General features: G+C 36.2%; 3 protein-coding genes across 4 annotated transcripts in view; 2 read left to right on the top strand and 1 right to left on the bottom strand.

The window, feature by feature from the left end:
* Nucleotides 1–6: 6 nt before the first annotated feature.
* Nucleotides 7–3,146, top strand: LOC112154965 (integral membrane protein GPR155-like). The gene is made up of 9 exons (XM_024286262.2): nt 7–57; nt 151–241; nt 334–538; nt 859–936; nt 1,053–1,183; nt 1,462–1,557; nt 2,278–2,339; nt 2,460–2,591; nt 2,861–3,146. The coding sequence occupies exons 3-9, from the start codon at nt 460–462 to the stop codon at nt 3,054–3,056; spliced, it is 774 nt and encodes a 257-aa protein (XP_024142030.1). The 5' UTR covers nt 7–57; nt 151–241; nt 334–459; the 3' UTR covers nt 3,057–3,146.
* Nucleotides 3,147–4,388: 1,242 nt separating this feature from the next.
* On the bottom strand, nt 4,389–7,345 carry scrn3 (secernin 3). 2 transcript variants are annotated; one of them, XM_024286259.2, is made up of 8 exons: nt 7,141–7,345; nt 6,822–6,993; nt 6,540–6,721; nt 6,263–6,462; nt 5,422–5,634; nt 5,183–5,345; nt 4,921–5,101; nt 4,389–4,830 (listed from the first exon to the last, which is right to left on the bottom strand). In XM_024286259.2, exons 2-8 carry the CDS (start codon nt 6,975–6,977, stop codon nt 4,678–4,680), a joined length of 1,248 nt encoding a protein of 415 aa, XP_024142027.1. In that variant the 5' UTR covers nt 6,978–6,993; nt 7,141–7,345; the 3' UTR covers nt 4,389–4,677. The 2 variants fall into 2 exon arrangements, with proteins under 2 accessions (XP_024142027.1, XP_024142029.1); XM_024286261.2 differs by having other exon boundaries at nt 4,921–5,035.
* Nucleotides 7,346–7,641: 296 nt separating this feature from the next.
* cir1 (corepressor interacting with RBPJ, CIR1) overlaps nt 7,642–10,256 on the top strand; it is a 7,095-nt gene continuing 4,480 nt past the window's right edge. The window contains exons 1-5 of the mRNA XM_024286258.2: nt 7,642–7,848; nt 8,308–8,402; nt 8,567–8,640; nt 8,782–8,795; nt 9,642–9,694. Of these exons, the coding sequence (XP_024142026.1) occupies nt 7,777–7,848; nt 8,308–8,402; nt 8,567–8,640; nt 8,782–8,795; nt 9,642–9,694 (308 nt within the window). The 5' untranslated portion in view covers nt 7,642–7,776. The remainder of the gene's footprint in view (nt 7,849–8,307; nt 8,403–8,566; nt 8,641–8,781; nt 8,796–9,641; nt 9,695–10,256) is intronic.

Raw genomic sequence — 10,256 nt, 5'->3', positions numbered from 1 at the left:
CAAAAACAACGATGACCTGAGAGGATCTTCTGGTTTGTTAGTCATTGCCGGCTGGGGGTAAGTCATTTTAGATAATAAAGAGTAAAGTCATACTTTTTTATTTTGTAAGCTTTAGGTTTTGTCTAAATTTGCTGAACATTTTTATGGCAGGATTCCATGTGTCGTTACTGCTGTTTTACTCTGCTCTGGTCAGAAAATCCCCAACACCATTGATCCGCTTTACTTCTATGGGAAAGAACAGGTAACAAAACAAACAAAATCCTCTTCCTACTCCATAGCAATAATTCAGAGTCATTTAAAGTTCTGCCTGGTGTGTGTTTGTTTTTCCCTCAGATAATTTGCACCACGCTGGTCGTCAGCTTCAGCATACTTCTTGGAGGAAGCTCTCTTGTGTGTCTCAGTAGGGGAAGCTGGGCCCAAAATGAGCAGGATGAAGAGGGAAATTCTGTGCCTGACTCCATGGAGGATCAAGTGATTGAAGTCGAAGCGGAAAACCAGAATCTGATTGAACCAGCAGCCCCATCGGGAGGAGTCAGAGGTACTTAATACAGCAAAGACGCATGGCAAAAAATAAGCAAACGTCATGCTGTTATCACTCTCTATTGTGGGCTTTTTGTCTGTTGCTTTTGTGAAACAATATTCTATTAAAAAAACACACAATGGAATTTTTTTGTCATCAGCAAGAAGAAACATAAATAAGTCAACTCTGACAGCAGGATGTTGCACAAACGGAAATGTTTAAAGGCTGTATCATTAAGAGAGCTTGAGTAGAACAACACAGTTCTATTTCTTTCAACTCTGTTGATATTTTACTGTCTGTTTTGAGCTCGCATTGAAACAGTTTTGTTACTTTTTCAGAGTGCGTCGGATGTGACTGTTCTCCACCCCCACCCATGCCAGACATGATCATCAATGCGAACGGCACCACAAACGCAGGTGCTGGTTTTCTATCCATCACCATTTGTTTCGATAAAAGAATCAAACTCCAGGCTCTAGAGAAAATGTAGTTTTTAACTTATTTCTTTCGAATGTCTGTCTGTCGCCCTCTTCAGTTGAGTGTGAGAACTGCTGCGAGTCAACAGACTGTCTTCTGGGTAAAATGGAGGAGCTCCAGCAGGTTGGAGATAAACAAGTGGTCCGCCATGTGCTCCTGTGTTTGCTTCTGACTGTGAACCTGCTTGCTGTAAGTACATATACTGCATTCTTCACAAACCAAATCTGATGCAAATAGATTGCAAATTCCTACCCCGTAACAAGAGCATTGTAAAATCACAAGAAGCAATTTACTGTGGAAATATGTGCCTGATAGATTAGTTAGTGCTGCAGAATATTTGTAAAAAATCTCCTTTGAAACATTTTTGCATTAAGAATTGTTATAAAGTTAATGCAGTAACACGACATGAGGCTTATCTGTACAGAACTCTTTCTAAGCACAAACCTTCTCGTGTCCTTGAATGACAGAACTTTTCCAGCTCCATGTGGCTGCTCTGTAACCACGCTCCAGGGAGGCTCTACTTGGAGTTGCTGTTCTTCTGTGCAATAGTCAATTACGTTCAGGTGAGTGTTTCAAACATTTGGATCCCTAAATCCCATTTACGATATCTTAGATAAACCTCATTGTTCCCAAAGAGGAAAATGTATCTGTAGTGTTTTCAGCTTGTAGCAGGCGAACTGTAGGCACAACAGTAAAGTGATAAAGACCCAGTTTGATCATGTTTTGATCTGTTTTCAAAACGGTGGTCTTTTAATTATGATTTTTTCCGTTTTTAGGCTAAATAAGAATAGAACTGTCGGTTTTTAGGACATAGTTTATTAGAAATTCACCTCCGAGTTGTTGGCATGGAGTAAGCCCGTCCCCATTTCCCATCACCCATCTATTTATCCGTCTCTTGCTAGCTTACAGCCCCTCACACACCCAACCTAACATTAGCGTTTGAACAAAAATATATATTTCATAATATATTGGAGCTCTCTGACCTATTTGTCTGCAAATACATAATTAAGAATGAAACTTGGAGCTTGTGGTCCACCTAACATATTTTCTATGTCACACAACTACAAGTGTTTATACTCAGATATACTCAGAAATACAACTTTATATGTCCTCCATCATTAGAAACATGCTACAAGAGCATGTTAAAAGCCCCCAAAACGCATTTTTTATTGAAGTGGGTCCACAGCATGCCTCTGTCTTTGCACCACCTTTCCCTCATGATGACCGAGTTATGTTTTCTCATCCAGCATCACAATCACAGCTTTCATTCATTCTGTTGACAGGGATTTCTCTCCTTTGCCATGTTTGGGTTGGACAAGCATTTAATTTTACTCCCATTTAAGAGGTAAAGAGCATTTACGGTGCACCTAAATAGAAGCGGCACATTCAGATCGCTGATTTACTGTGTTTACTCCACAGTTCATAATATTTGTGCTGTTTTTCGTTTTGTTTTATTGTTGCCCAGGTTTTTCACTCAATGGTTTGTGAAGAAGCCGAAACAGCAGCTGGATTTACCTGATGACATCAGGATGATCTGCAGCCAGTTCACCAAATACCACAAGCAACAGTGCTGCTGTGACATCGTTAAGAATCGGAGGTGAGCTGTTGTTGCTTCAGGTTGATTTAGGGAAGATCCTTTAAGGACACATTCTTAGCAGTTAGCCACAGTAAATAAACACCTTGAGAGTAAATCTTAAAATGACTAGTTTGCAACAGAGTGACTTCATAAAGATTAACTTTGTGTTTTAGATGGTGGACAAACATTACATAATACTGACTTGTTCCTACTCAATTTTTCCTCAGTTTGGAGGTTAATTTTCAAGCTGGTTGTTCAAATGTACTATCATTCTTTGTGTTGTGTCTCAGGTGTGGGAGGAAAACAGTGGTGAGGTGTTTTCTTGGCTGTGAGCTGGTGGATTGGCTGCTGCAGGTGGGCTTGGCTCAGGACCGCGGGGAAGCTGTGCTCTACGGGACACAGCTACAGCAGGGAGGCGTGCTTCAGCACATCAAGGATGAATACAGCTTCCAAGACAGTCAGCTGTACTTTTACTTCCTTTCATGAAACCAAAGTAAAAACCAATGTTTCTTTCATCACAGAAAGCTTAGCATTTCATTAAACTAGGCAGCTCCGCCCTGTCCATGTTACATCATATTATTATGCGCTGAGGTGTTTTTAGAAGTTGGAAAATCTCCACTGGAAGTCTTGCATTTGTCCTAGGACAATTCTATTCAATGATTGTCTTTTTTTGAACCACAATACTTTGTTATTTTGAAATGTTTGGACTTTAAAGGCGACTGTCAACAGCCAGTGAGCTGTTACATGTGCACACAGCCAACTTCTCTGTAGTCAGAGGTTCAAAACCACTAATTTTAAGGTGGACATCAGCTCTCTGTATTAGCAGGTATCCTGCAACTTTTGACAAAAATGAGCACAAGTTTGCTCATTAGTACACTGGATAAAATAAGGGATTTTTAGTAATTTGGGATAGCAGTAAACTCAGCAATAATGCATGTTTGTATGCAATCAGTGCATTAATTACTGATGCTTCATTTCAGTGCTAACAGGTGGGAGATTATGCACAAGAAAGTGCTTTCAGTATTTAGGGAGAAATTGTTTTTTTTTTCTTCTGAATATTTTGTTTTTAAGACAAAGGAGGGCCTTTTCTATTGTTTGCTTTTTTTGTTTGTTTTCGTTTAAGGCTGCCTTTGTACTAATGTAGTGTGATACATTTTTTGAGATTTTTGTAATTAATTATAACTAAAGATACTTGCAGAAGTGTGAACTGTTTACAGTGGAAATTTCATGAATGTTTGATTAATTATAGCATAATTATCATTTCATAAATGAAGGTAAAAATTGCACAGTCGCATTTTGAGACATAAAACATGATCGAGGCCTGCAGTATGTGTGGCTAATTAGTCTGGTTTTAATGATTTATTTACATTTACTGCCTTAATGTGACAGAAAGTGCTCCAACTATAGAACTAATGTTTTGTACTGCATAACTAATGCACTGTAATTAAAAACACACTGGAACAATTGTGCTGAAACTGTAAAACTCACACAACAGTTGAAAATATGAGCATAGAAATGTAACACAAACTGTGATTTCAGGTACAACAATGAAGCAATAAACAAAAAGCCTTCTATGTATTTTGATTCCTAACATCGATCCTGGATTGCTATAGTTTTGTTTCTTGTTTTTAAGGGAAATATGTGGTCTAACACCTGTTTTTGTGGATGAGTGTTCATTGCAAACGTGCACAAATGCAGATAACCAAAGGTTTCACATCCTTTTTACATTGACATATTGGTGAGTACTATTGTTGATCATTCTTGTTTGCAGAAGTCCTTTTTTTCAATGTTTGAATGCAAAAATTATTCCTCTAAATTTTGTGTAATAAAAATTTTATTAATTCACAATAAGGTGCAGAGTATTTTTTTTTACAAAGTGCACATTTGTTTTAAAATTATTTATCAATCTACAAAAATCATATTACGGATTAAATGAGTTTGACAATAGGACTCATTTGATTAAAGAAAAAAAGGAAAAATCCTGTCATTTACTTCAAATTTGTGCTCGTTTAATAGATGTTTTTTGGTAATTTGTACTGAATTTTAGCAAAAAACTGAAACATGTGGCTACATACAATTTAGGTCAAGCTTATTCATTTTACAAAGCTCAACTTTTGCTGTACAGAGACATCTCCTCCTGAACGGACAGGGAGAAAAGGTCAACCAAAAGGTCAGGCTCATCAATGCTGACTCCCTCCATTTTTTTCAAGTTTTCCTTCTCCAGCTGCCTCATGCTTTCTATGATCTTCTGTCCTCTATCCTATAACGAAAACAAGTGTGAGTATTCATTTCTCAGGGAAATAATATATATATATATATATATATTTGTGGTAAGTGTAAAATGTTGAACCTTGTAAGTGTCGATGATGGCAGTCACCACTTCATGCTTGACAAACAGTGGATGTTTTCGGTCAGGCTTGCTCTGGAAGCGAGGTTTCTTCTTCACTGGATCATCTGGACCAAAACTGTGGGAGGAAGTCTCCTTTAGTAGATGAGCGTTTTCCACAAAGATGAACGGTTTAAATACAGACCTAAATGATAAAAAAAAATGCATTAAATGAAAGCATTAAATTCTCTTAAATCTGAGCAAATTCTGAGGTTCAGTGTGCAACCTTTGAGGATCTGGAGTTCCTGTGAAATAGTGAACCGCTGGCAGAGCGGGATTAGTGGGGATCACGGACACCATACTTCCTGTTGTCATGAACATTCCCTCCATGTTTATGCCACTGTCTTTATCCCTCAGGATTTGCATCATAACTTCTGCAGTGATGTGACCTTCAGTGAACAAATGGAAATCATGAAAACTTTTGCTCCTGTCTCCACCGATGCAGTTTTGTCTGAAGAGACTCACCGTTGCTTTGCTCCAACAGTTTCTTTCCCTCACAGTATCGGCTTCCAGCAGACTCTATTCTGGCTGTGGTCAGATAGGAGTAGACGGCAGCAAAGTTGAACTCGGTCTTTCCGTCCCACCAGCCTTTGCTTCGGGCATACTCCCGCATTCCTGGATGTTCCTTGTCGATCTTGGTAGTAATGCAATACTGGTTTGAGATGTTCCTATGTCCACCTTCATAAAAAATGACAGTTGTCAAAAATCAATGTTTATATGTGAGAGATAAATTCAAGTTTTATTGTTTTTTTATGTTACCAAAGTGATGTATCGAATTTAAAAAATAAAGAGAGGAAAAAATAAAAGTACCAATCTAGAATTATAATAGTGATGATAATAATGCATGTTTATGTTTGTTATTTAAATAGTTAGCTAAGTACAATGGGTAAACATGATTCTAACAAAGTGTGCCAACATTGGTAAGAAAAACTATAACACATTGTACATAGTTGGCAGATTTTATATTTATTTGTTAAAAAAATAAAGAGTAATATTACCACACTTGAGCTGTTTGATTTAATTTGATTTAAAAAATAGACATAGGACATACAGTCTCACCGTGTGACTTAGAATACCCTACATTTTTGTTTTACTAAGATAAATTAATAAAAAGTTTGTTAGTGAGGGTGAGTAAACCAGTTAAGATGGTTTTAAACAATTGCAAGACCATGTTAACCTACATACTTGGCTTAGAAGTTTATATATCCTAAAGTTTGACTTCTGTTTGTTTTAATTTTTAAAAAACGCTATTCACAAAGTGAAAAGAATAAACGGCATGTAAAAAAGTGTCCAGACATCTTGTTACCTTGAATTCTCTCTGCTGCCCAGTACTTTCCTGAAGTTTCCAACAGCCAAGCTTCAACCCGGTCTGATATGAGGAAGCTGTTGTGATAGGTGAAGTTACATTCATCCTCCATGCATGATCCACCCTGACCATACTTCTCCAGCAGCTCAGTTATGACATTCACAGCTTTCTCGGCTGTATTAGCTCTTTCAAGTCCAAGCCTGTAGAACCAGAAACGTAAATAAAATAAATACTGAAACTTCTAATGAGTGTGATAAACTATATGAAGGAGATGTACCTGACTAGATCCATACCAAGAAGAGCTTCTTCACCATCAGCACTCTCTCTGCCCCACACCGCCTCATTTCCAATGCACACTTGATGTTCATTTGCTCCCATCTCAGCTCCCCATAACCATGCCGGTTTGCTCAACACAACTGCATACGTGTGGGCAACCTGTTCAATCTCTATATATGTGCACTTTAGAGAAACAAAAACAGATATATAAATATAAATATTTATATATTGCTGTGGTCTCCAAAAAGCAATTCTATTGTGACAGGCTGTGTTTGTTATGTACCTCAACTTTCTCCTCTGCTGGATAATCTTTGGCAGGAAAATACACAACCTCCTGCACTTCATCACAGGGTCTGTCTGAGTTTTTCCCAAAAACGATGCTTTGTCCTTCAGTTGAAGGAGGTAGAGCAACAAAGGTATCACAGGAAGATGGGAGCATTTTTACTTCACAATGCCTGAAAAAAGGATAGTAAACATGTAACCCAAATATGATAAAATTCATATTTACTAACATTCAAAAGCTGGGTTATTCTGAGAAACACATTGACATTTCATAAAAGTTAGGTTCAATTCAAAACATAGTTTAAAACAGCCTTACTTACCTGTTTCCCCAGAAGAGGTAAGTATCAGTTTCTATTCCTGCTTGTTTCTGCACGATTTCATGCTGTAGGTCACAGTAGACGACGTATAACCGGAAACAGTATTACCACGTGACTGAAATGAAGTCAGTACTTTATTTGTTGTTAAATATTATCATTAATGTGACCAATCTGAACTGAAATGAGTAAATGGCAAAAAAACCCAAATAAATTTTGCTACGTTATTGGAAATATTATTTAGGGGGAAAAAAAAAACTTTTTTATGGCTAATTGTTTATGTCAATCTGTCTTTGATCTATGGTTGGGGCAATAACATTTTGCTAGGGGGAAAAGATTGCTCTTTACTATTTTGATTTAAAATGTTTTTTTCCGGTTTTATTTTATTTTATTTATTTTTTATTATGAAATAAAAGGAAATGAAATGAAATGGAAATGATGTTGAATTACACTGCTAAGGCCAGCACTGACTTTTAAGGATGCTTTTGATTTCTTGGAAGGAAAAAAATCGGCGGAAGTGGAGTGTCAATACAATGCTAACTTCGTGTCGTCGTCGTTGTTTACATGCACTGGTTCCGTTAGCACAAGGCTTCATTTTATCTAAAAAGGAACGGCGAAACCCTCGACAACTGAACAGCAAAAATGGGGAAGTCATTCGCTAATTATATGTGTAAAAAGGATTTCCATCCCGCCTCGAAATCTAACATTAAAAAGGCAAGTCTTACTTTAAAAAAAGCTTTTTGTTTTTACGAGGCCAGATGATTAGCTTCTAGCCGAGCTAGCTTACTCCCGGCAGAAGCTAATGTGAAGCTAACCAAACAGCTAAAATCTGCCACGAGCTTGTTTTATGGTTCATTTTTTTTTTTTTTTTTTTTTTTTTGGTATTTTTAAATAAAACTGGATGTTAAATTATATTATATTGCATCTATATATGATGTTTCGGTTACATTTTATCAAATGTAGCTAATAGCACGTAGCTGCTGATATGCTAAAAGTTTTTTTTTCTAGCTTTTTTAAATGTATTTAATTATTTTAATAGATACATTCTAGTCCCACTATAGAAGTTTCGGGACGTATGCCTTTTATTAAATGCTTGCTAGCACGTCAAGACAAATGAATATTTGATATCCACCCTGTATTTTATTTTATTGTTATTATTTTATTTGCTAATAGGTATGGATGGCCGAACAAAAACTCACTTTCGACAAGCGGAAGCAAGAAGATCTAATGCAGGCGTATCTGAAAGAGCAGGAAACCTACAACAACAGGTCAGACTTATAGACTTAGATCTTGTTGTTGTAAGCTGCTTTTTCTTGAGCATTTGGGTTTTTGTTTCTTATTTTTTATTGTGGCATATAAGCAGCTTGACTTCTTCCAAAGCTTGTCTTTATCAATTTTTCAAGTAAAATTGTATGTTTGTCCCTGGCTATAGGTTGTTAATGGGAGATGATCGTGTTAAAAATGGCCTCAACTTCATGTACGAAGCTCCACCGGGAGCATCTAAAGGTAAATGATCTTGCACATTTGTAATCATGTTAGTATTTTATTTATTTAATTATTTTTACATGTTATTGCTTTGACATTTTATGTTTAACGGTTACATTTCTGTTCCTTTTGCTGCTCTCCCCACATTGAACTGACTTGAAGAGGAGAAAAAAGAGGTAAAGTGGACAAAGTTTAACATCTTGCTTTAAAGAGAGGGGGAATACAAGCCACATAATTTTAGGAAAAACATAGCTTAGGATTTTTAATTTTTTTTGGACCAGACCATTTAAAAAAATAAACAAAATATCTATTTAACAGACTCTAAACATTTAAATATTCACTGTAACATCCCAAAGTAAACATACTTGTTAGGACCTAAAACACACAATAAGAATTAATTCATTAACTTGTTAAAGACGCTAACATTAGGCGTTGTTTTTTTTAATTTAATTTAATTTTATTGTATATTCTTTATTCAGAGAAACATGAAAGAGATTACAACTAAATACTGTAATAAAAATCAGAAGGCATTACAATAGTCTTGGGGTGTATTCCACTTTTTAATACTCTAATCAACACTCTTAAACTATTTTATTTATCACCAAGAAAAATTTTTATAATGGAGAATTATCAATTTTTTGTTGTCTAAAAATATACTCCAAGTTCTGTCATTTGTACCTATTTAGAAAAAAGTTGAAGTTTTTTAGGGGTGGCAACATCACTTTAAAGCTGCCAGCATCTGAACTGAAAGTATTTCGTATCTATAAGGGTTTTAGCTGCTAGAAGACGATATACTACCGATTCACATGTGCTTTAATACTCTGAAGCAATTTTTTATTATCTTATTAGCCAGGTTATGGTTGTGTATTGTTTTATTATCTTACCGTAATTTACAATTTTTGTGTGTTGCTATTTTTGTGCAATTTTTGGATTTAAAATGCATCTATCTTTCTTGAGTTTGGCCCAGCGGGATAAATAAAGTTCGTTATGTGACAATCTAATGTGCATATTTCTCCTCTCAGGAGGGTCAGGAGGAGTGCAAGTTTGAGTGGCAGAAGGTTGCTCCTCGGGAGAAGTAAGTTCTGAATCTTGACACATTTCTTGTAGGTTTTGGTCATTTTTTATTTTCAATGTATGTTTTATGATGAGTTCATGGCTGTTGCTGTGGAGGGGGTTCAGATTATTTTCTTCTTTGATGTTCATTCTTTACTAGGTCATAAAAATGTATTAAATCGATTAGATAAAGATTGACAATGCACGGAGAGTCATCCTGGACTCTCTTAAAGAAAAGGTTGTAAAAATACACTTTTTTTGTCTTTGCATGAGAACCTCAGGGCTCAGTATTTGTCCTCCTCTGTTTGTGTTTTTATACCTCGATTGTGTCAGATCATACTGTAAGGTTGGGGTAGGTTGTTGGATCACTGCTATGCTCCAAATTATTACATCCATTAATTATTCTCTTCAGATCCACAGATCTGCAAACACAACCAGCCCACCTCCCATATATCACTGCTGCACCTTTTGACTTTTAGTTTCACATAAACACTTTGCTGCTTTATAGCAGCATTATTGGATTATTGTTTGCTGTTTTTACCAAAGCTATGCCTGATTGTAAATGTTTTACTTTTTTTTTTTTT

The sequence above is a fragment of the Oryzias melastigma genome, linkage group LG21, assembly GCF_002922805.2.
Source record: "Oryzias melastigma strain HK-1 linkage group LG21, ASM292280v2, whole genome shotgun sequence".
NCBI lineage: Eukaryota > Metazoa > Chordata > Actinopteri > Beloniformes > Adrianichthyidae > Oryzias > Oryzias melastigma.
Note: the sequence above shows the minus strand (reverse complement) of the source record. Positions and strands in the feature narration are given on the sequence as shown.